At 41.6% G+C, this 25,805-nt stretch overlaps 2 protein-coding genes across 7 annotated transcripts in view; both read right to left on the bottom strand.

The window, feature by feature from the left end:
- The window catches only part of CILK1 (ciliogenesis associated kinase 1), a 39,762-nt gene extending 38,192 nt beyond the window's left edge, over nt 1–1,570 (bottom strand). For both annotated transcript variants that reach the window (XM_011756808.3, XM_011756813.3), the window contains exon 1: nt 1,434–1,570. In XM_011756808.3, the coding sequence (XP_011755110.1) occupies nt 1,434–1,534 (101 nt within the window). In that variant the 5' untranslated portion in view covers nt 1,535–1,570. The remainder of the gene's footprint in view (nt 1–1,433) is intronic.
- Nucleotides 1,434–25,353, bottom strand: LOC139363387 (uncharacterized). Of its 5 annotated transcripts, none has more exons than XM_071096943.1 (3): nt 25,256–25,353; nt 14,059–14,197; nt 1,434–1,706 (listed from the first exon to the last, which is right to left on the bottom strand). In XM_071096943.1, the coding sequence occupies exons 2-3, from the start codon at nt 14,075–14,077 to the stop codon at nt 1,564–1,566; spliced, it is 162 nt and encodes a 53-aa protein (XP_070953044.1). In that variant the 5' UTR covers nt 14,078–14,197; nt 25,256–25,353; the 3' UTR covers nt 1,434–1,563. The 5 variants fall into 5 exon arrangements, with proteins under 5 accessions (XP_070953044.1, XP_070953043.1, XP_070953042.1 ...); XM_071096942.1 differs by lacking the exon at nt 14,059–14,197 and adding an exon at nt 17,398–17,482 and having other exon boundaries at nt 25,256–25,343; XM_071096941.1 differs by lacking the exons at nt 14,059–14,197; nt 25,256–25,353 and adding exons at nt 17,398–17,482; nt 22,132–22,407.
- Nucleotides 25,354–25,805: the final 452 nt, after the last annotated feature.

Here is a 25,805-nt window from a genome sequence, read left to right as displayed (position 1 = left end):
ATATGTTCATGGAACACAAAGAACATATGGTCAAGTAGTTTTAGATGATTGAAGTTGTATGTTTAAAATAATCCCTTTGGTCTGATATGAATAGGGGGAAAAAAAGCCAGGAGCCCTAGTGGCAGAGGACCTCATGGTGGAGGTGGCAAATGGTAATGGGTTGAATGGAGGTTAGCAGTGGGAATACACAGAAGTAGGTGGATCACATAAATATTATGTAGAATTGACAGGACTAGATGACTAAAGGTGAGGCATAATGGGGAGGGAAGGCAGGAGGACTCCCAGGTTTTGAGGGTATAGTGCCAATTATTGAAATAGGGAACACTGAACAAGAAACAAATTTGGGGTAAGAGTGAGAAAATATGCTAAATATGAGTGTAGTTTTGGGCATGGTGAGTTTGAAATGTCTGCTGGGCATCCAAATATAGATGCTGATAAGGCAACTGGATAGAGATGGTTGTGGCAGTCTCCAATGTGGTTCCCAGAGACTCCCACCTCCTGCTACCCAGAGCCTTTTAGAACCCCTCTCCTTCAACAACTTGCTTCTAACCAACAGAATATAGCAATTTGACAAGGATGTCACTTCTGTAATTAATTTACAAAAGCAAGATGTGACTTCCATCTTAGTACAAGTCTCTCATTGCCTTCTTGACTCCCATGTCTTGATGCAGCAAATTGCCATGTTGTAAGCTGCTCTTTAGAGGCCCACATGGCAAGGAACTGAGGGCAGCCTCCCGCCAACAGCCAGCAGGGAACTGAGGCCCTCAGGCCAACAACCCATAGATCAACCCACAATCACAAAATGAGCTCAGAAGTGGATTCTTCCCCAGTCCAACCTCTGGATGAGACCCCAGCCTTGGCCAACACCTTGACTACAGCCTCATGAGAGATACTGAGGCAAAGAACTTAGCTCGGCTGTGTTCAGACTCCTGACCCAGAGAAACGGAGATAATAAATGTGTGTTGTTTTAAACAACCAAGTCTTGGAGTAAATTGTTACACAACAACAGATAACTAATACAATGTGTCTGGACTCAGGTTGTGAAGGGCAAAGGGGGCAGAGGGAACAAGACAGCAGTCACCAGACCACCACATGCATGTAGATGGCCCAAACAAAGTCACTTAATTTCTTGGAGTTTCAGTTTCCTCTCATGTAAAATGATGTTTATTAACCTGCTTGTTACTACCTCACAATATGAGAAAACACTTTGATAACAAGTACTTTACTATGCGCAAAGTAGTAAATGTAAAGTGGAAATGTTTTTAATACCTCTAACATGAGTGTTACAGAATCAATAATCATCTAACCCACAGCAATCATTATCTAAGGTTCTTCTCCAGGCATCCCACCCACTCCCCTCTACAACTGTTTCAAAGACGGGAAATGGTGAGGGTAGAGATAAAATTATCACAGGAGTGAAGGATCAAACTTACTTTTTAATAGCAATCAGCTCCCCAGACTCAATGCTTCTTCCCAGCAGCACAGAACCATAGGTTCCATCCCCGAGCTGCCTGATTGTTGTGTATCTATTCATGGTGTGCCTGCTCAGGCCAGACACTCATCTCACGGCCGAAGCGGTTCAGTCCTGCAGTGGTAGCAGTCCTCCCCAGAATGTAACCAGATTTTTCGATGGCAGCACCAGCACAAGGTATTCAATAGGACGTGACTATCTCCCAAATACATATTTTCAAAAATCAGTCTTCTGCCTGCAGAGAAAAATGAGAGACAAGGATAAATGCTAATATATACATTTGGAGTATATATATTTTTGTAAGTCTAAATCTGTGTTTTATTGAACAGTCATACCCACATACTTGCATACCATTCATGACTACAACAGCAGAGCTGAATAGTTGTGTGGTGCTGTATAGCCTGCAAAGCCCAAAGTACAGCAGGTTTTGGAACAATGTTGTTTCGTTATAATGTTGATGAGGGAAAAAAACTTGATTCCCAGCTGGGGCTGCTGTCCATGTGGAGCTTCCACATTCTCCCTGTGTCTGTGTGGGTTTTCTCCAGGTGCTCCAGTTTCCTTCCACATTCCAAAGAGGTGCACACTAGGTGAACTGGTATGTCTATACTGTCCCAGGCCTGAGTGAGTATAGGGGGTGTGTGTGAATGTGCCCTGCAATTGGTGTCTGTCTAGGGTTGGTTCCCACTCTGGGCCCTAAGCTGCTGGGATAGGCTTAGGTTTACCACCCACAACTGTAAACTGGAATAAGCAGGTAATAATTACCTTACCTTTTTTTTTTTATCTTTCTTAAATGTATTTATAACTTACATTTATTCCAATGTTTAATATTCAAAGTGTTTTAGTCTTTATTTAGAAGTTTGGTGATGTTTTTATGACCAGAAATATGCTGTAGGAACTTAACTCTTGTTTTTATCAATTAGCCTATGGCAAAATTGGTTTTATTATATGTTGTTTGGCATAAAGTTGCAGTTTCCAAAGAACCTACTGATAGGTTAAATGAGGACTTAGTGTATTGACTATGTTGCCCTTTACACAGTTCACCAACCCTTGGTCTAAATAATGCTCTTTTATAATTTCTTATACAACTAGAGATATTATGCTTGGAAAGTAAATTTGTCACTGACTCAGAAATGAATCAGCTCCAATTCAATGCTTTTCTGCTGACTAACCATTCTGGGCAAACACTGAGAGATAACTGTGGTCGATGAGAATTGTCAAGCTATGAAAATTTCTGCTAAATATACTGTGTTCTGTACACTTGAGCTACAATTAACAATGTAAACATACAAAAGCTAAGAAATGCTAAACTAAAGTTCTCCTGATAGAGAACTTATGTGTGCTCCATGAACTATGTGTGGTCAAGCATCAATGGTATTATTATCACTACTAGATATTCAGAAGCCAAACAAAGAACTAGGAATTCAAGGCCTATGTGCAGGGTGTGCTCCTTTTAACGTCATTCAGTTTGTGTCTTAAAAATAATGTCACTGATTTTTCATTTATATAATTCAGTCTGCCTATAATAAAGAAACTATAGTAATAATGTAAAGTGACTAGTACTCCTACAAAGTGTCCAGATCACAAAAGACAAGGACAGACTAAGGATTTGTCAGAGATTGGAGGCAATTAAGCAGACATGCCAACTAAATGCAATGTGGGATCCTTGACAGGACCCTGGAATAGAAAAGGACACTAGTGAAAAAGTTGGTAAGATCTGTTGTTAGTAGTATTGTGCCAATGCTAATTTCCTGGTTTTGATCAATGTTCTATGGTTATGTAAGCTATTAATATTAGGGAAAGTGGAGTAAAGGGTTTCTAGGAACTCTGTACTATTTTTGCAAGTTTTCTGTAAGTCTAAAATTAGTTCAAGATTAAAAATTTAAAAATAGGCCGGGCGCGGTGGCTCACGACTGTAATCCCAGCACTTTGGGAGGCTGAGGTCAGGAATTTGAGACCAGCCTGGCCAACATGGTGAAACCCCGTCTCTGCTAAAAACACAAAAATTAGCTGGGGGTGGTGGCATGTGCCTGTAGTCCCAACTATTCGGGAGGCTGGGGCAGGAGAATCGCTTGAACACAGGAGGCACAGACTGCAGTAAGCCAAGATCACGCCACTGCACACCAGCCTGGGTAACAGAGTGAGACTCGCTCTCAAAAACAATTTTCTTAAATAAAATAAATAAATAAATACATCCAGACTACGTTCTCCTGAAAGCTGTGTGTGAGCTTGAAAAATCTTAAGAAATATAAAGGTCCTGCCTGATTTCATCATGCTTTATCACAGAATCAAACAAGCTTACAGATCAAACCCCCGCTCTACCCACCCTGCGCGCATTCCCTTTCCCCTAGAACCACTGGCTGGAGGGGCATTTTCCTTCTTGAAACTCTTCAGGATCAGACTCCCTACAACCTCCTTCAGCAGCTCTTTTGGGTGATGTATTCCATTGATGACTAATAAATATTTATAAAGTACATTCTGTGTGACAGATCCTATCTTTAAGCTCTGAGGATACAAAGACCAATAAAATATGGTCCCTTCTTTTAAAGAGCTTAGAGTCTCCTGGCAGGGGATGGGGTGTGGATGGGAAGGGGGAAGCAGATATGTACCAATCATGAATACAAACTAAGATATGTCCAGTATGCTTAGGGCACAAGATGTGGAGGGGAATTAAGGAGAAAGCCCTCTTGGTTTCCAGCTGGGTCAATTCCATCTGGGCTTAGGGGAGGGCAGAAAAAATCTTCATAAAAAATTGTCTTAAAAAAGAGAAAAGCAGGTGTTTTGTAGGGCAAATGGGATTCTAGTACTCCAAGAAGCAGAAACTAAGAGACAGGGGCTTGAAATTGGGGGGTGGGAAAGGGGGAGCTTGTAGAAAGAGTTGGCAGAGTTTTGTTTATGGAGGAACCCAGATGCCATTTTTTAAAATACAGGTTTTGACTGGAATCTGCACTGGAGAAGAAAATGCTATAAAGCAGGGGTCCCCAAACCCAGGGCTGTGAACCAGTCTGTGGCCTGTTAGGAGCTAGATCACACAGCAGGAGGAGAGCAGTGGGTGAGGAAGCATTATTGCCTGAGCTCTGCCTCCTGTCAGATCAGCAGCGGCAGCATTAGATGCTCACAGAAGCACGAACCCTATTGTGAACTGCCCATGGAAGGGATCTAGGTTGCATGCTCCTTAGGACACTAATGCCTGATGATGTGAGGTGGAACAGTTTCATCCTGAAACCATGGACAGTATATTAGATAAAAATATTTATCTGTGTTAAAGTAGTGTAGCTGTAGTTACTGTCCTGTGATTCAGTAAGAATGCAGTTTCATTCTTGGGAAATACACTCTGAGGGGTTTACAGTTAAAGGACCATGATGTATGCAATTTATTCTCAAGTGGGTAGAACAAAATTTTTAAGTGCATGGCGGGGAGAACAAATGGGGTAAAATGTTAACAACAGGTAAATCTGGGTAAAGGGTATGCTATGGACTGAATGATATCCCTCCTCCAAATTCACATGTTAAAGCCCTAACCTCCAATGTGATTGTATTTGGAGACAGACCTACGAAAAGGTAATTAGGCTACAGAGGTCATAGGATAGGGGTCTGATACAATAGGGCTAGTGTCTTGTACCTCTCCCCCACACCCCCTACCACGAGGACACAGGAAGAAGGCAGCCATCTAAAAGCCAGGAAGACAGCCTTCACCAGAAACCAAACCATTTGATCTTGGACTCTCCAGCCTCCAGAACTGTGAAAAAAATAAATTTCTGTTAAGATACCCAGTCTTTGATATTATGTTATATATGGTAGCCCAAGCAGACTAAGATAGGATGTATGGGTATTCTTTTAGTATTCTTGCAATTTATGTAAATTTATAATTATTATAGATTAAAAATTTCAATTATCCCTAAAATGGTAGAAGGGAAATTTTTAAAAGATACAGGCATCTTAAATGTTTTATTTTAGATCAAAATATACAAATGCAGACTTATTTAATACAACTTGTTGAGAAGACAGAACACTATCATATACCATGGTTCCTTCACTTCATGATTACTGTATTATGGAATAGATTGGATTCAGGCTGTGCTTTAACCCAAAAAGCACATTTGGACCACAGCACAAGCAATTCTGGCTCTGCATTTGTTTTCCCCTTTTTCTTCTTAATATTTATCTTCAACTATTTTTTTCATATAGCATACACACAGTCCTCAACTTATGATGGTTTGACTTATGATATTTTGACTTTACAATGGCGCCAAAGCTACATGCATTTAGTAGAAATCATATTTCGGGTGCCTGTACAACTATTGTTTTTCACTTTCAGTGAAGTATTCAATATATCCATGAGCTATTCAATGTATTATTATAAAATGGGCTTTGTGTTAGATAATTTTGCCCAAGGACAGGCCAATGTAAGTGTTCTGAACATGTTTAAGACAGGGGAGGCTTACAATGATGCTCAGTAGGTTAGGTGAATTAAATGTATTTTTTTCCAATGATTTTTTAACTTACAATGTAATCCCACTCTCAGTTGAGACACATCTGTGTATGAATTCTCTATCATTCATTATTTCACTTTCTAACAAATTAAGACTCCCAAACCATTGTTGGATGTCATCTTCCTAAAAAAAAAAATCACTGGAAACTTGATTTGTCAAAAAAATCAGCCAACTGATAAACAATGTTTTGTTTAAAGGAGGCTTTGCCCTAGAGACAATGGGAAGTCAACTCAAGTTTTGTAACTAGGGGCTAACATGATCAGATCTGCATTTTGTAATCCAGTTAGAATATTTTTCTTCATGTCCAACCAAAACTTTGCATATTCTAATTTAAGCAAATTTCTTCATGCCTAGTTTTCTGTGGATATAAAAAAGCCATGTGATAAAAATGTCTATGCACATGAAATTAGTAATCAAGCATGTGTCTCTCAGCCTTCTCCTGCCTTAATTACACGACCTTTTCTCAGAGGAAGCATTTTCCACTCCTTTAATTACCTTTGGCATTCATCTCTGAATCCTCACACATTTCTCATTTCTCCATCTCCTTGATGAACTATAGTGACCAAAACTTAATAGTAACCTATATTACAGTAGCATGTGGGTTTCCCTCATGCTTTTTGCAATGGTATTATTCTACTGATTTATGTCAGTTATTAATAATAAAGTCTTTTTTGGATAGTTAATGTCCCTTCATCATCCACTTAAATTGTACAATGGGAACAATGGTTTCCTAGATTATCACTGAGAAAGCTATTTATGAAAGAATTAAGAGCTTCATTGAAATCCAGATAGATTGGATTCATTCAATGCACAGTCACCCCAACAATTCCTCCTTGTTATAGTCTGTCATATTATCAAGGAACAAAATCTACGTACTCTGGCAAGATATGACTCTCACCATACCATGCTGGTTACTTTCTAATTTCTTATGCTACTTCTGGTAATTACCTAACAACTATACAATGGATCAGACTAGTGTCTCTTCAAGCATTGATGGCAGATGGTATAATTTTATTTAAATTTTAATGAGATGCTAAGCATTATGCAAGGTTCTTGGGCACACTATGGATAAGGCTAGGTCTCTCCTTTAAATCACTCACAACTGACAAATACACAAAAAATGTAGAAACTGCTATGAGGATGCAGTAGACAACAACCAACTTTTGGGAGGAGGAGAGAGATCTGATAATCCTTCAGAGAAGAGGTAGTATCAAGATACTAAAAAATGAAAAAGGTTTTCTTACGCAGAAAAGGAGAGAAAGAAAATTACAAGTGGAGGAAACTGTAAAAATGTTGGTGAATACGAGAGCTTAGTATGTTCACAAGAGGGCAGGCACAGCCTAGTTGTTCTCACCCTGGTTGAATACGGAATCACCTAGAGAACCTTTAACATTTACTCACGCCTAGCCCCAGCCCCAAGAAGCAGGTCGGGATGGGGGCTGAGCTTTGAGAGTTCTGAAAGTTTTCCAGGTCTAATGTGCAACCAGGGATAAGTACAAGGCTAGGGTATAAAATCAATCCAACAGAGGGCAGTGGGGGAAATTGCAGGAAATAGCTAGAAAGTTAGGATGGGCCCAATTATGAATGTGTATGTGTGTCATGCAGGAATTTTTTGTTTTTGCTTTTGTTTTGTTATTTTTTTGAGACAGGGTCTCACTCTGTCACCCAGGCTGAAGTATAGTGGCACAAAATCACAGCTCACTGCAGCCTCAACCTCCTAAGCCCAAGTAATCCTCCCACCTCAGCCTCCCAAGTAGCTGGGGGTACTTAGTGTACAATACGAGGCATGATTTTTTTTTTTTAAGAGATGAGGTCTCTTTTTTTTTTTTTGCCCAGGTTGGTCTCGAACTTTTGGGCTCAAGCAATCCTCCCACTTTGGCTTCCCAAAGTGCTAGGATTATAGGCATGAGTGCACCTGGCCTCACGCAGGAGTCTGATTTTTGTCCTACAGAAGGGAGTTCCTCAGAGTTTTTAAAGCAGAGAAACAGCATGAATAAAATTCCTCTGGAGACTACATAGATGTTAGCATACAGAGATCAGAGGCAGAGACTAATTAGGTTACTCCAGTAGCCCGGGTGAAATATGATGAAGGCCCGAACAAAGGCACTGGACTGGGTGAGTCTTAGATACAACAGGAGACTATGGGTTTGAGATAGCGAATGTGTGTGCTTGTGTTATTTGGACAATGTACAGAGATATGGGTTCTGTTTTCTGGGGGCTGAATTTGAGGTATGTACCAAACCTCTCACTGGAGATGCTCAATAAGCAAATAGCTCTAAGGTTGTTTTATTTTTCCTCAAAGACAGAGTATTATTGGAGCTCTTATTGGGAACACAGCATTCAGACAAGGCTGATACACCGTATCACTCCAGGGTACTCCATTCACATAGAACACAATGTGAAAGGTGCCCACTGGAGTTGTTCAATAAGGCAGCCTGTGTTCAGAATAAGGAATGCAATAGTCCCATCACACCCTTGGTTTACTGCTCCAGATGCTTCAAGATAAATATTGAAGAACGTAGTGTGGCATCTAAATGAAAGTACAAGAAGGGTAGATGAAGAAACACCGGATGCTGGAAGCAAAGGAGACTTGGAAAGCCATGATAACTGTCCCAAGTGTACAAAGGGACATCAGAGAGAAGGGTTAGTTACACTAGATATGGATCCAGAGGACAGAACCATGACCACTCTTTGAGCTTTCTATTAATTCACATTAGTGAATTTTCCCATACTGAAAAAAAGTGAATGGTATTAGCCAAACTAGCATTAGACAAGAAGCACCAGTCAGCTCATAGTCAAATCTGAGCATATCCTAGCAGGATGTGGTTAAATACACTTGAGAATGGTGTTGTTCAGTTATTCATCCTTTTTGTGGTTGCCCAAATATGATGACTCATGTCATAATCTGAAAGTAAAGAACAAAAACCTACTGTTGCTCTGGGAAAACAGGGCGATGGACAACGCACTAGAAAAAAGAAGGGAGCCATGGCAAGCACCTTTGCTGCTCTACTCCACAGCAATGCTCCCCTTCTTGCTTAGTTTACAGGACCCTGATTTTACTCAGGATTCGACATACTCAGGCACGGCAGCCACCCCAGGGCATGAACTACAATAGATCTAAGCCAAGCAAAGGAATTCTACTTCCTTACTAAAATCTGTTTAGGAGTGGTGCCATGGCTCGGACTTATGAGAATGAAAGTGAAGTGAGCTGGTGAGGAAGGTGAAGAGCTTCTGAGAAGGAATCTACTCCCTAATAAAGACAGTTGACAAAGAAGCTGCATTGAACATGGCTTTGTAAAGTTGTGACATTAAGGGCTGAAGCAGAGACGACTACAAGACATCAACCCTAAAGATGAGAATCCCATCTGTGAAGGATGTATTCATAGAAAGAGGCTGAGTCCTTGATGACATCAGTGGGCTGCTGCTTGAACCCTGAAAATATATGCCTTTGGGTTTATTGTTTTGCAACCTAACTGAAGGTCTCTGTTGAAGAAGTCACTGTTAATCTATCCAGTACAGCTGAAGGCATTCCTGATACAGTGGGTTATGCTAACTTAGGTGACAAAATACAAAATTCTCTACAGGAGGTGACAGACCTTTATGGTTAGCATAGTTTTGAAGACTGAAAGAGGTATACAGCTGGAGACAAATTAGAAGTAACTGTCAGCCTGATGTTCATTTCCTTTCCATTATCTGCTTCCATTTTGAAAGAAAATATGACGCAAATAAGATACAAACCTATTGTGGTAAAAGAAGGTCCAAAAACAGCACTCGGTATCACTCCAGGTTGCTTGGACAACTAGCTAGCTGAAGCTGTGTGACCTTGTGGAAACCAGTCATGTGCCTGTAACATGGCAGGTGGGAAACATGAAAGGATTCCACTTTGCATGACAAGTGGGGCACACCGTGGGGACCACTCTGCATGTCATCGATAGTGACATTTACTATAGACAGCCACAGAGCTTCAGTCAAAGACAACCAAGGCAAGCACAGAACTCTCAAGCTGAGTTCTTTTTTCTTTTTATGAGACAGGGTCTTGCTCTGTCTCCCAGATGAGTGCAGTGGTGTGATCATGGCTCACTGCAGCCTCATGGGCTCAGATAATCCTCCCACCTCAGCCTCCTAATTGGCTGGGACTACAGGCACACACCACCATGCCTGGTTAACTTTTGTATTTTTTGTAGAGACGGGGACTTGCTATGTTGCCCAGGTCAGTCTTGAACTCCTGAGTTCAAGCACTCTGCCCTCCTCAGCCTCCCAAAGTGTTGGGGTTATAGGTGGGAGCCACTGTGCCCAGCCTCAGTCGGAGTTCTAACAGGAAAAAAGATTTCAGCACTCTAATGACTATTTTTAGTGTATTAATATTAATACATCCTTCTTTGATACTTAATGGGAGACATCTACATCTACAGAGTCAGTGCTTCAAAGAAGCAGGCAAATATCAAAAATTTGATACTTGACAAGACATCACAATTCCAGCCTGAAATCTCTGAGTATATGACATTAGCATACAAAGATTTCACACTGTGTAGACCAGACACCACACACTGGCAGCATAATATTTTACCCATAAGTCACTCCATTGAGACCTCAGTCCATAAGTAGAAGGCTGTGTCTACTGTTGGATTCTTTACAATTTGTTAAAAAAGCCAACTATTGTCTTTTCTATGGTTGTGAGGTTTACTCGCATTTGTGTGTGTGTGTGTGTGTATCTATACACGTATTCACATACATATAAATATAATATTCATATATTATAAGTATATTATATATAAATATATATGTAAATATGTGATATTTATTTTATAAAATTATATAGGCTGGGTGTGGTAGCTCACACCTGTAATCCTAGCACTTTGGGAGGCCCAGGTGAGCATACTGCTTATCCGGGAGTTCAAGACCAGCCTGGGCAACATGGCAAAACCCCATCTCTACAAAATACAAAAATTAGTTGGGCGTGATGGTGCATTCCTGTAGTCCTAGCTACTTATGGGGCTGAGGTGGGAGGATTGCTGGAGCCTGGGAGGTGGAGGTTGCAGTGGGCCTAGGTCACACCACTGTACTCCAGCCTGGGCAACAGAGCAAGACCGTCCCAAAAAAAAAAAAAAGGTTTTTTTTATTTAAAAAAGCATATAAATAAACATTTTTGATATACAGCAATATGTGAAATACGCTCAAGACACTAAAGTATCAACAAAGCATCACTCAAGTGAAAAATTAAGTATAAGGCCCTATGTTCAGTATTGAGATAGAAGATCCACAGAGCTGTGGGTGGCAGATCTGGCCTCTGGGGACTTCTCATGCAGTTGGAGAGGTGGGAAATACACAAATGACCAGGAGACATGGACACTGGGTTGTTAAGTTCCTACGTGGAGTGGAGATGAGAGTGCTACTGGTGCACAAGGAAGGAGTCACTTTGTGGATCACTGGCTAGGAATCTCAAGGAAGGCTCTGGGCCACCAATTTCTAAACTACAGCTAATTTTTCTTGTTAAGGACATGTCACTTATCCATATTCCAATCCAGGTATAGATAACAAAAATTAATTTTTTAAAACTATACAAAGTTTTCCTTGTCAGTTATATTAATTTCCCACAGCTGCTCCAACAAATGTTCACAAAGTTGATGGCTGAAAAGAGCAGAAACTTATTCTCTCAGGTTTCTAGAGGTCCGAAGTCCGAAACTAACATTCCTGCATTGAAGTAAAGGTGCTGGCACTTCCTTCAGAAGCTCTACAGGGAATCCATTCTTTGTCTCTTCCAGCTTCTGGTGGTTGCAAGCACTCCTTGGCTTGTGACCACATCGCTCCAATCTCTGCCTCTATGATCACATTTTCTTGTCTTCTGTTTTTAAATCTTCCTCTGTCTCTCGCTTATAAGGACTTGTGTTTTCATTTAAGGCCACCAAGATACTGCAGGATAATCTCTCCATTTCCGATTCTTTGATTCAATCACATCTGCAAAGTCCATTGTGTCATATAAAGTAACACTCACAGGTTCCAAGGATTAAAACCTGGTATATTTGCAGGTTATTATTTAGCCTATCGCTCCCCAGCAAAACATCCCAAAGACTTTTACACAGTCATCTAAATTGCACAGCAGCGATTTTCATTCATTCAAAGCTGGGTGTTTTAGAAATGAAATCAGAAATCTGTGCTTACTTACCCAGTGAACAAGAACATTCCATTTTAAAATATAGAATGTACTCATCTCTTTGATTTTACTTTAAGCTCCAGAATTCATGTGCAGAATGTGCAGGTTTGTTACATAGCTATACGTGTGCCATGGAGGTTTGCTACACCTATTAACCCGTCCTCTAAGTTCCCTCCCCTTGCTCCCCTACCCCACAACAGGCCCTGGTGTGTGCTGTTTCCCCTACCTGTGTCCATGTATTCTCATTGTTCAACTCCTGCTTACGAGTGAGAACATGCGGTGTTTGGTTTTCTGTTCCTGTGTTAGTTTGCTGAGGATGATGGCTTCCAGCTTCATCCATGTCCCTGCAGAGGACATGATCTCATATCTTTTTATGGCAGCGAAGTATTCCATGGTGTGTATGTACCACATTTTCTTTATCGAAGTGTACTACTCTTTAACTTTGCACAGTGAACAAGACTTGACAGTTCTAGCGTGAAATCTCTGAGTATACGACATTAGCATATGGAGATTCCATGCTGTGTGGACCAGAGATGGCACACTGGCACTCGGGGGGCTGAATCCCAGATTTAAAAATAAGGAATTTCGGCCTGGCGCAGTGGCTCACACCTCTAATCCCAACACTCTGGGAGGCCAAGGGTGGCAGATCACTAGGTCAGGAGTTCGAGACCAGCCTGGCCAAAATGGTGAAACCCTGTCTCTACTAAAAACACAAAAATTAGCCGAGCATGGTGGTGTGCACCTGTAATCCTAGCTACTCGCAAGGCTGAGGCAGGAGAATTGCTTGAACCAGGGAGGCAGAGGTTGCAGTGAGCCAAGATCACGCCACTGCGCTCCATCCTGAGACAGAGCGAGACTCCGTCTCAAAAGAAAAAATGGAATGTCCTATATAAATTCCGATTTGGAGCCACCTGGGGTCCTTAGCCCTTCATGGTAATAAGAAATGGAAGAAATGTCCCCACCTCTTCAGGCTGGGTGTGTGCTCTGCAGCTCACCACAGTCCCCATTTTTTCCTTGTTGTCACTTGCCGTTTTTTTTTTAAGCTGTCCTTTTTTGTGTGTCCCTTCGTAGCCACTTGTTTTACTGGATGAAAAATATTTCTCTGTTCCTATGCCTATATCAAAAGTGACAAAGTAAAAGCCTGAAGAACAAAAAAAAACACCTTTTGCTTAAAGAAAAATTGGAAGGGAACAAAAATTGTTCTTTTTGAGAAGAGAAGAGCAATTTCTTACTGTTTGACAAGCACACACCCAGCTTCCTTGAGTCTTTTATTTTCCTCCTCTGCCCTGACAGCATTTAAATTCAGCTTCTGGTACAGACAGTTAACACTGCTTGAGAAACGAATGGAATGTAGCAGCCTGTCCATTACCTTGAGAATTAGCATGTATTTCTAACTTGCAGTATTTCTAAATTCTACTTTGACTCTAAGAATTCACTTGGATAAATCATTCACTATAATGAATCTACACTTAGCACCCTAATATATGAAATATGCCCAAAACATAGTAATTTTAGTAGTATGTACACAGTACTATTATAAGTGCTTATGCATATATTATTAGTATATTTAACCCTCGTAACTCTACCAGGTAGGTACTATTACTATTATCCCTATTTTACAGAGAAGGAAACTGAGACACAAGTTACATGTCTAGGTTATACGACTAATATGGCAGAAATGAGACAGGAACCCAGGCTGACTGTACCAAACTTAAGGAAAAGGTTTCAAAAGATCATGAAATCTTTGGAGGATCTGAAAATGAGAGGAACAGAAGTAGTACTTTGTATCTCAAAGCCCAAATATGGAAACCAGTGATATGGCTATGCTCTTGTTGGCTTCATTCTGCAATTAAACATCAGCGAATCCACTGGAGCCATCAGCAGCACCAACAGGCCCACGGTGGAGGCAAAGTGAGGGACTGGTCCCAGTTTCCACTCAGCACTGACCTGCTGTGCCTCGGGGCATCTCTTGGTCCTTGGGTTTACTTTCGGTGGAATCAGGGCATTGGACTTGCTCTAAGGTGGTTTCTTCCTCTAAAGCTGTGTGATTCTGTGACTCTGTATCAGGAATCAAGCTAGTATTTGTCTAAGAAAAAAACGGATAAATATTTCTGCTTTTTGCATCACATGAACAAAGGTTAGCGGAGAAGACAGTACCACTGAAGGATCCCCTATGCTACATACCTTTCTTTCAAGAGACGCACAAGCACCCCATTGCCTCAGCCAGGCCCCAGTGAACATTAAACATCAATTCCTTCTCTTCCGAGATCACACATCACATCTTCTAAGCCTCCTGCCCCAACCCACACATATAGACCCAGAGAATGGCCCCTCTCCCTTGATGCCATAGTGCCTTGTCCTCACCTCACTGCCGGCCCCTTCCCCGTGGCAGTGACCTGCAGGTGCACCCTCTGCTTCATCCTCGACACTCTCCAAGATTCCTTTATCTTCGTGTTCTCACTCCACTGGCAGTAGCAAGTCCTCAAAGATTGTTTGAAGGGCCCAAATTTGAGTTTTAGTCTTTGCTATTTATTTTCTGTACCACCTTGGCTAAGTACCTCAAAATTCTCAGTGCTTCTATTTTGTCATACGCAAAATAAAGATAAACTGTTGGGTCCAACTAAAAGTTTAGAAGTTCTGAAGTGGAAGAACAGTGAATACCACAGAATAGCTGGGGCAGGGAGGCAGCCTGGGCCCTCCCACAACAATGCCCGGACGACTGAGTCTCAGAGAGTCACAGAAAGGCCCCTCCATGCAGTCAGATCAGGCCTCTGGCCTTTGGGTAAGGCTGTACCCAACTAACAAAGAAAGACAGCTTTATCTCTCTTTCAAAGAGTTCCAGCAAACGTCTGAAGTCAATGTTAGGATGTTCCTGGCTAGGTGACATTGGGAAAAACCTTCCTGTGATTTGCCCCAATTCCCTCCCCTCAGCTTCAATCCTCGGTGCAGGCAAAGAACATCTGCTCATGGCCAGCAGCTCGCATCAGGTGCCTTGCTCATTCACAGCCTAAAAAACGGAGGCGAGGGGCAGGGAAAATTGTAGTTCATTCTTTATTTTGAAATCTTAATCAATGAATTAATGCCATCATTACACATTTTCTAAGACAGAAGACAAAAAATTACAACAAACTTGGCGTTCTCTGGGAGTTGTGGTTTACCAGGCCCATTGACACCATTCAGTTCCTTAGAAGAAGCTTGTCGCCCTTTGCATTAATTATCTTACATGGAAAAGATTCTGTTACTTTCATTTATCCTCCTGGGAAAAGTGGATTATATGCGAAATCATTAGATGACCCTTCTCATGGTACTTCTGAGTTCCATTTTACCTTTACAGGTTTATAATTACACTTTGTATTCTAGGTTTGAATGTGTCCTAACTTTACAAAAGTCAGTGAACACTGTTAATTTCTTTTAAAAAGTTACTAGAAATAGTACATCTGGGTTTTCATTTTTCTCCTGGACCTAATTCTTCTGCCTCTGTACATTTTAGCAAGCAAAACTGTAAAGCATTTTGCCTCTTGGACTACTGCTTTTTTTCTGCATAAGGAATAGTAGCTACAAAGCCAAAGGGACCTTCTTTACATGGATCTTGCTTTGTCTTTACCCTGACAGAGGAGTGAATTAAAGATGCATTCAGCTATTGCATCAACTGGATGCTAACAAGAGAAGATAATCCGTTACGTCATGTGCCCTCTTCTGTGCCCCAGAAACTGCTTCATACCTTTACCATCCCTCTCCTCTTTCAATCCCAGCTTCTGAAAAAAGAACTCATCCTGCACTAGGTCCTTAATCCCACGAGAAGCTTCCACAACTCCCTGTCGCTTCTCTTACAATATCAAAGGTGCTCATGCCTTGAACCTTAAAAAAATTCTTCAATCGCTTGCAGATGATTTTTAAACTAGGACACACAGTTGGCTTTAGTGGACTGTAAAGAACTGATGTAAAGGTGAAATGTTAAAAAAATAAAAAATAACACAGCCAGAAAAACAAACCTTTACCCTGCCATGTGTGAAACTGTAGATGAGCTAGAATGAGAGTCCCCAGCTTAATGAAAACTGCCGAGGGTGGCAACAGTCCTGCTTGCCTGTGTTTCAGGGGTGGGCAAGATAAGGGATAGTGAAGATAGGGGAGTGACTAAGAGCATATCACATACAAGTTCATGTAGATAATAACTTTCATGATATTGGCAAATAAGTAGCTGGACATTACACAATAATACTTTACCTTTCTGGTTCTAAAGCATTATCTTTTATGGTAGTTACAAGGTCAGCAACATATTATCAGTATCTATATACATATTACAACACATTTGACAGAGGAGCTGATCTCAGGGTAAGATGCTTTCCTAGCATGTATAAAAAAAATCAAAATGAATTAACGTAAAGGAAGTAAAGGCTAAATGTAAAAATAAAATAGGGCAGGGATCAGCACACTTTTTCTGTGAAGGGTCAGTAAACAGGTTAGGCTTTGCAGGCTCTCCATCTCCGTCACAACTTCATTCTGCCATTGTAGCATGAAAGCAGTCAAAGACAATATGTAAATACATGGGCATGGCTGTGTTCCAGTACAAATTTATTTACAAAAACAGGCAGCAGGAAGGATTGGCACACAAGCCATAGTTTGTCAAGCCCTGAAAATGAGGAAACCTCCCAAATAAGCAGAAGCACTTTAGTACTCTCCATAGAACCCTCATTTACCCGTAGGTTACAGGGCTACATACAAGCTGTGTTTAACCTTAGAATATAAGCTCTGTGAGGGCAGAAACATTGCTGTGTTCACAACTGTATTCCTAGTACTCAGTTCCCAGAGAATTGGCATAGTTGGCACAAGTACGGACTCACAATAAAGACAGGTTGAATGAATTAACTAATGAATGAACAACTTATGGAGCTTCAAAAGGCAATCCTGACCATAGGTGATTTTTCTGTACTACCATGTCCACCCTCACTGCCATCCTGTCACGCCCCACTTCTTTGCAAACTGGACAACTGTATTGGGACTACGGTACCAAAATTATGACTCCTCCTAAAAACTTTTACACTTATTTAGGAAAAAATTTGCTTTTCAACAGCTAAGATAACATGAAGGCATGTATATCTTACATTTTTCTCCCTCACCTTTGTCTTAGTTAAATCATTCTCTAGTAAATTCTCCTTTAAAGCAAAGGCAATGTCCAAGAGGGCAAAACCATTAATAACTATCTTCGGGGAACCACAAGTTCAAGCAGCTAGTAACTTTCATGATATTGCCAAACATGTAGCTGGGCATTACACAGCAGTACTTTACCTTTCTGGTTCTCAGGCATCATCTTTTATGGTAGTCACAAGGGCAGTTACATGTTATCAATACTTTATCACAGGTCATGCTTCACCTATAGAAAGGTAAAAAAATAACTCACACTGATCTCTCCTAAAAAAAAGTGTGGTTCTCATAAGCTCTGGGCCATTGTTGTACATTTATCAAGTGGCTACTAAGGGTTCTTGACATGGTGGGAAAAGCACCAAATGAAAAGTCAGGCACCATTTTGGCCCTTTCATTTCAAAAAAAGTGAGTGAGGATGACAATCATTTGCTAGGAACTACAAGTTCACACAGATAGTTACTTTCATGATATTGTCAAATACAGTTGGACATCACACTACAATACTTTATCATTTGGTTCGGAGGCATTATTTTTTATACAGCCATGATTAGCTTATTTGAAGATAAAATATAACTGAATGCTAATTAATATAGATTTGAATGCTAAATTCATTAGGACCTATGTTCAAAGCCTAATGTTGAAGAAACTTCAGACAATAGTTATAATTTTTTTTTTCTGTAAAGGACCTTAATGATTATTCAACATCCTCACTTTACAGATGAGATCCAGAGACCCAGCTAAGAAGAACAGAATCCTTGTTATCTTCTGAGTAGCTTTTTTTTTCCTTTTTTTTTTTTTTTTTATTTGAGACGGAGTCTTGCTCTGTCGCCCAGACTGGAGTGCAGGGGCACAATCTTGGCTCACTGCCAGCTCCTCCTCCCAGGTTCACGCCATTCTCCTGTCTCTGCCTCCCAAGTAGCTGGGACTATAGGCGCCCGTCACCACACCTGGCTAATTTTTTGTATTTTTAGTAGAGACAGGGTTTCACAGTGTTAGCCAGGATGGTCTTGATCTCCTGACCTTGTGATCTGCCCACCTCGGCCTCCCAACATGCTGGGATTACAGGCATGAGCCACCTCGCCCCGCCCCAAGTAGCATATTTTTTAAATGTGTGAATATAATACATGTTTTCTAGCCAACTAAAGATGTATCAAATGTTCCCCACGTTCCCCTTAGTAAAAAGCATATGAATATTTTGCTAATTCTGAGCCCACATAGTTTTAAAAAAAAAGGGGGAGCAGATCTTTGAAGATGTGCTATCCTCAGACTCAAAGATGACTTCACATGTCAACATATGCTGGATTTGATTTCAGCCTGCTCAAGTAAGTGCCACGACAAGACACTCTTCCTACCCAGGAAGACTTTCAAAGCACAGTGAGTCAGGTACTTAATGTGCAAGGATAGTTCAGTTTCCTTGGAAGAAAATCAGGAATAGAAGCCTACTGTTTGGGTTGAGCGTTTCCCTAAAACCTGTTGAGTAGTAGTTTTTCCTAATATTGGACAGCACTTCACTAGGAGCAGACAGATTGAATGAGGATGCCCACATCAACCTTGGTACCATCTTGACATAGACCTGAACTGCTGCTTTTACTTCTTTGGTTGCAATCAAAGGCATCTCTGATTTTCTTTCTGCCACAACATTTCTCTTACTGCCACAACATTTCCTTAGCATTTTAATGCAATTCACCCCAGAAAATGATCTGTTTCACTAAATTCTTTTTACTAGGTAATTTTCTAGAACACATGTGTTTTTATGAGGAAGTTAAAACTGTATTTCAAAGGTAAGCACAACCACAAACTAAGATACAATTATACTATAATCCCAAAACATGTGTATAAGTCATCTGGCACACACCTCTGTTTGCACATTCTCCCTGTCAACCACGTCAGCCATAAACACTGAGGTCCACAGATAGGAGATTTCTAATACTCTAAACATAGGCCCTTCTCAGAAAGCGACAGTTATCAAAGACCACAGGTGAAAGACTCAACAGTTAAGTGAGATACTATTCACAGGCTTTCAGATCAACATACAGAGGGGTCATTAGACCCAGAATTCTCCCAAGGAACCACCAGGCAAATATACACACTCACACAGATCCCACAAGCAGAAACATTCATTTTATCAGGGCAAACATCAATAGAAGGGTTAGAGACCACTCCAGCTCTGCAAGATCCCACAAAATGAAACCGAGGAGACTGCTGCAAGAGCAGCAGTACCAAAAAAAAAAAAAAAAAAAAATTTAAGCAGTAGTGTTCCTGGCAAGGTTCAGATGGAAAAACAGCAACAGATCCCAGAAGCAGAGCTGCAGCCAGGAATAACCTAAGCTCAAGCCATTTTAAGTAAGGGCAGGATAATACTTACTAAGGATTCACTGCATGGTTACCCTGGTTCTCTAGGCCTCCAGGCTGAGTGTTCAGGAATTGGACCCTGTTAAGTTACTGTCAAGGGACAAGCAGATCTTTATCAGGTATATGCTAGTTATGGGTAGGCACTATAGACCATCTTCACACCACAACTCAGGGGTGAAACTGCAGGGAAGCATTTTCCCTATTTTGCATGTGAGATTAATACTAGGAGATTTACAGAAGGCCACACAACTAATAAGTGGAGTCAGGCCCTTGTCCCAATTCTGCCGTACTTCAAAGCCCATGATACCACATTACCATGCATAAAATATGGCTCCGGCCCTAAAGAGGCTTAAACTAACCTAAACCAATCAGAGATCAATACAGCCAGTATAATGAAGGGCTAACAAGCAAGTATCCTGAGAAACAGAAAGAGAAAATATTGTAAGAGAAGTAGACAGGTAGGAGTCACACAGGAGAGTGAAGAGAAGGGAGGGGGTTTCTAGGGAAAGCACTATGAGCAGTGGCACTGCGGTGGGAAGGAGCCTGGCACCACTAGCAGGACAGCAAGAAAACCAGACTGCTTAGAGTGCAAAGATGCATGCTGAAATGAAAAGAGAATTTTAGACAGGAAGGGCGAGGCTGATTATGATAGGCCTTGAGAAGTCAGGCATAATATTTTAGACTTGAGATAGTACATAATGGAGAGAAACTGAAGGTTGCACATCCAGAATAGACATGATGAAGTGGTCATTTTAAAGATTAGACAGGCAAGAGAACACTGAAAAGACCAGAGGGAAGCTTCTCATTCATTTATTCAGCAAACATTTAATGAGAGCTTACTAAGAGTCAGGCTTGGGTGGCTGTTGCAGTACTGCAGGAGAGGAAGAGTGAGGACTAGATTAGAATATAGAAGGAGGGATCTATATAAAACATATTTCAAAGGTCTTGATGACTCATTGATACAGAGGATGAAGGAAACGAAGGAAAAGATGGTTAAAGATAATTCCAACGTTTCAAGATTAACGTAATTTCCACTGTACTAGGAATCTCAAAAAGCAATGAGAGTAACAAACAATAAAGTATAAAAAGGGCTCTGATGATATTGAACAGTCAATAAATAAAACTCCTAAATGGCTTGTTTGACATCCCAGTAGTTCATTTACACTTAGTCTGTGGAGAAGAAACTTCAGTGAAAAGACCTTTTTTTTGTGATTAAATGCTGAGTTCCCTTGGCAAGGACAGCAGAGGTCTGCCTAATCAGACAGGCTCCATCAACCCTCCAGCAACCCCCTCCACCATCTGAACCTAGATTGGTTCCATTAGGAAATGTGGCGGCCTCGCCGCTGCCTGGCCGCCAGTTTTGACTTTGGAGAAGGGGACAAGGCAAAGTGGAAAGGGAGAAATAAAAAGTGGGCAGGGTCATTTAGAGAATGGGGAATGGTACCGGATGTCATTTTAAATAAAGGATCCCAGGACTGCTTTCCTTTCTATACTTACTTCCTAGTGTTTTACAAGTCCTGATCTCAAGTAGATAGGAAAGCCTTAAAGAGTCTTTACCAAATTGTAGCGCATTGTTCAGAAACTATTTTAAATGTGCATATTTATGCATATATTAACTCCCAGCACAGTTCAGCATATGACTGAGACACAAATTCTTCTTAATAATTTATATGTTGACTACAGAAATTTAAAGCTCATTTAAACTTTATATTCGGCAATGGTGCCATTCACTATTGAAGCACACCCTGAAACCCCACTCACTGGGAAATGTGAGAAATGAAAACTGTAACTATCAAACTTCTGTTACTACAAAGAGTTCTCCCGGTTTAAAAAAAAAAAAAAAACCCACAAGCGCCAATACCTTAGAGAAATCCAGTCCCGCTTGTAAAATTCAGTATGGAAATCCCTCAGCCTAGCCCAGCTCCAGCAAAAGCAGGTCTTATTTAGTTATAAGTGGAAAGGAATACTCTTCTCTGCAGAATGATGCATTAGCTACCTTACATATAAGTCCTTAATGTTAGTGTCAAAGTCAAACTTTAAAAGGTTAACATTACAAAAGAATCAGTTGTTCTGAAAAATCCTTCAATATCCTTCTCATAACAGCTACTCAGATTAATAAGAAAGAAATCAGAGCAGAAAGAAATCCAGTAAAAAAAATGGTTGCAAAATAAGTACGCGAGGATTTTTGCTCAGACCCCTTGTGGGACAGCCAAGGGCCTAGTCAGGGAAATTCCAAGAGCAAGTCCTCAACGTGCCCCGCAACGAGGCTTCAAATGGGCTAGGGTCTTCCCTCTCTTTAAGACTAAAAGATAAACACCCATCAAAATCCTCTAGGCTCCGAGTTTTCATACCAGGAAGGAGAGACCCATATGATCGCGGAAAGAAACTATAACCCATTAGCCTCTTCCTGCGCCTCCGATCCGTCAGGGGGCCACCGGCCAGGGGTCTCCCCGCCGCCCCAGCCCAGCAGCTACTAAAGTGACAGGTCGCCCGGCATAAGCCCCCAAATCCCGGAGCCCCACTTACTGGCGCCGCGAACTCAGGCGGGGGCCCGCCCCTGCGGTGAGCGCAGCTCCTCGACGAGCGGGGCACAGCCGCCAGCTCCGGAGCTGGAAATGGGGACAATCCCTGCTAAGACCGGCCGAGGGATGCGTGCAGGGACGCCCGCGAGGTCCGCCGAGTCGCACGGGCCGCACGGCGCATGGTAGTGCAGCAGGAACCCGGCCGTTTTCCAGCCTCCGGCAGGAAAACAAACAAAAGGCTGGGTGGCTTCTACTGGGGACGACCGGCTGCTTTCCCTGGGAAAAGTTACCCTGCAGCTCCCCTCGCTGGCCCTGCGCGTCCCTGCACCGCGTCCCGTTCGCCCCGGCTCGCCCGGCCGAGCCGCGCGGCGCAGCTGTGGGCCAAGGGCGGCACAGAGCCCAGGGACCCCTAACGCCTGCTGACCACAAGGCCATCTCCGACTCCAAACGAACGCCTCGTTGCTGATCGGCTCGATCAACCATCAAGACTTAGAAATATGGAGGCTGTCGATGGACGTTCTGAGCACATTTAATGAAAGGTAATCGTTGTGAAAACATTTTTCTTATTTGAAAAAACGTAGCTGAGGTGGCACGACATTAATGCCACCTAATTAATCAATGCCACTGAATTGGATTCAAAGTGGTTAAACAGCAAATTTCATGTTACCTTTATAGAAAAATAAAATGAAAACCCAATTGATTGTTAGCATTCCTTTGAACTCTTAACAGTTTTATGTAGTTAGCAAGTAGTTGTAAAGACTAGACTTTTATCCAGATGGGAAACTGACTCTAGTCAGATATCCTCTACACAACATGTAATTTTATAACATGTAATTTTATAACAAATTCATTTATGTCATAAGTGATATGGTAGACATTACCTAAAATCATCTTTATGAGGCTACAGGACTTTGAATAAAGAAGTTGCTTCCAGGTCCCTGATTTTTAAATTTACATAATTGTTCTAAGCCAACAGTTGTTCAACATTAGCGGGAAGCATCAGAACCACCTGGAGGACTTGTTAAAACAAGTATCCGGGCTGCACTCTCAGATTCTGGTGCTAATGTTGCTGGGTCACACTGCCATAAGCAACACAAATTTAACCAATAAAGCAGTAACTCTTTAACACTTCGTGGACTGTTCTCTGAGTTTACAATTCCCAGCTGATCATCATATCAGTTTTTTCTCACTATTTTTATTTTTTAATTCTACAGACTGAAGATTGTTTTTTACTGAAAAAATCTATACCAAGGCCTGAATCCCTCTCTCCTCTTGATCTTGTGGAAGAAGCATGCAAGATACAAGATAGTCAAGCTTCTTTAGATTTCCTCTCCCAAATGGAAAAAGGTCATCGGGTCACTTGACGTATGTATAACATTGATATCTACCTTTGTGCTTACCTATTTAACAGCCAGCCCATATGGCAAATGAAAACTGAAAATCATTATCAGTGAAAAGATAGAGAGACATGACAAGGAATCTAACAAGTCATATACTACGGCCATGAAAAGCAATTTCTAAAGTAAAATGATCAGTTTTAGTCAAATTGTCCAAGCAGGTCTACCTGGCAAACAGAGGTCTACCTTTTAGCAAGAGTCTGCTAGGCTAGTAAGTCGCTTAGATCAGTAGTTTTGGCCTCAGGAAATTACAATCCTGTAAATATAATATGAGAATATAACCTTGTAATGAGGTCTAGTGTATACTGTGGAATTGACTGAAAATAGAAAATTAGTAGCTATGAAGCATAATAGTGTTTTAATGTTCAATTTATCTTTACAAATATTATTTTATTAAGCTTTAACTACTTGCTAGAAGAAAAGAAACCATCTGTGTAATTGACCAGGCTATTTTAAACTAGCACTCAACATTTTAAATGAAACAGATTTGTTCTGAAACTATTTCAATACTTCATTCTCAGTTTGTAAAAGAATCACATTTATCATTTTATTCTATTGTAAATCTTTAGATTTAACCTTTCCCCCCAATTTAAATTTCAAAGTCTAAATTTAAGGAGTTCTTTGGGAGGAAATTTATCCCTAAAAAGATTTAAGCCTTAGAGTCTCCTTTAAAACTAAAAACTTAAATTTTTGGCTTCTTTTAAACACTAAGGCATCTTTTATAGGTACCTGACTTACCGTGCAAATAAAAACACACGTATCCGAAGGGTGGATTCCAATGTTAAAACATGGCAGGCCGGGCGCGGTGGCTCACGCCTGTAATCCTAGCACTTTGGGAGGCCGAGGCTGGTGGATCACGAGACCAGGAGTTCGAGACCAGCCTCACCAACATGGTGAAACCCCGTCTCTACTAAAAATACAAAAATTAGCTGGGCTTGGTGGCGTGCGCTGTAATCCCAGTTACTAAGGAGGCTGAAGCAAGAGAATCCCTTGAACCCGGGAGGCGGAGGTTACAGTGAGCCGAGATGGCGCCACTGCAATCCAGCCTGGGCGACAGCGACACTCCGTTCCAAACAAAACAAAACATGGCATTTGGACTACCTTATTGTAGCTCGTTCTCCCTCCCCTTCACTCTCTCTCTCTCTCCCCTCTCCCCCAGCACTTTCACCTCCATTTCTGTGCCAAAGATGTACTACATTTTTTTTTTTTTTTAGACGGAGTCTCACTGTCGCCCACGCTGTAGTGCAGTGGCGCGAACACTGCCACCTCCGCTGTAGTGCAGTGGCGCGAACACTGCCACCTCCGCCTCCCGGGTTCAAGCGATTCTCCTGCCTCAGCCTCCTGAGTAACTGGGATTACAGGCGCGTGCCACCACGCCCGGCTAAGTTTTGTATTTTTAGTAGAGACGGGGGTTTCACCATGTTGGCGAGGCTGATCTCGAACTCTTGATCTCGTGATCCACCCGCCTCGGCCTTCCAAAGTACTGGGATTACAGGCGTGAGCCTCCGCGCCCAGCCGATGTACCGCATTTATAATCTCTCCAGAATAGAATGGATTAGAAATTTAAACTCTAAACTCGTTGAATGTTTGGAAGCCTATTAGTTCCTGGCACCAGTAAAAACTTTAAAAACTCAGTATATGTTTGCTAAATGAAGGTAATATGAAGACTGTCAGTTTTCACAGGCAAACCCGTAGTTAAAAAATTTAAATTGTGTAAAAACAAAGTATCACCTGATAAACAAGTATATTCACTTGAGAAGAAATAAGGTAGTTTGGGCTTTAAGAGGTGGGGCGGAGGACCAAGTGTAAGTTCCGGTGCTCAAACCTGAGAGGCCGACTACAAATCCCAGAGTGCCTCGCGGGCGCCGTCTCCACTGCACTTGGGTTTCAGGGCCATGGAGTCGCAAGCCCTTCTCTCACTGTATTATGGGATCTGTAGTGAGACGTGCCTTGCGTTGGCTCTTTCCTCCTGCTGGGCACCAAAGCGCGTCTTTTCCTCAACCTCCAGTCTGTCTGTGCTCTCAAAAACTTTAGTCGTTATAACAACTGTGACTGTTGAGAAGTTTGTTTTCCCGCATTCCTGGCGCGGGACTCTAGCCAGAGGCTCCGAGGACTTTGTTGCGACTGTCCCAAGCGTCCAGTTCGATGCTTCTCAGGGCGGCTTGCCTTAGGGGCCCACCCCTAAATTTGGGTTGTAAACATTTTTGAGGTAGTGCTTGTTCAAGTTCGCTTAAGTGTTCACTTAGCCCAACACGCGGGTTGAACTTGAGGTTCGGCACCC

Source organism: Macaca nemestrina, chromosome 5 (assembly GCF_043159975.1).
Source record: "Macaca nemestrina isolate mMacNem1 chromosome 5, mMacNem.hap1, whole genome shotgun sequence".
Lineage (NCBI taxonomy): Eukaryota > Metazoa > Chordata > Mammalia > Primates > Cercopithecidae > Macaca > Macaca nemestrina.
The sequence above is the reverse complement of the archived record's forward strand: the minus strand, read 5'-3'. Positions and strand labels throughout refer to the sequence as shown.

Bases quoted from the DNA above. Each gene is read 5' to 3' on its own strand.
- LOC139363387 (XM_071096942.1), bottom strand. From the start codon at position 17,419: ATGATGCCTGAGAACCAGAAAG. The intron at 1,707-17,397 runs GTAAAGTACTGC...TTTTCTCTGCAG, and splicing joins GATGCCTGAGAACCAGAAAG to GCAGAAGACTGATTTTTGAA.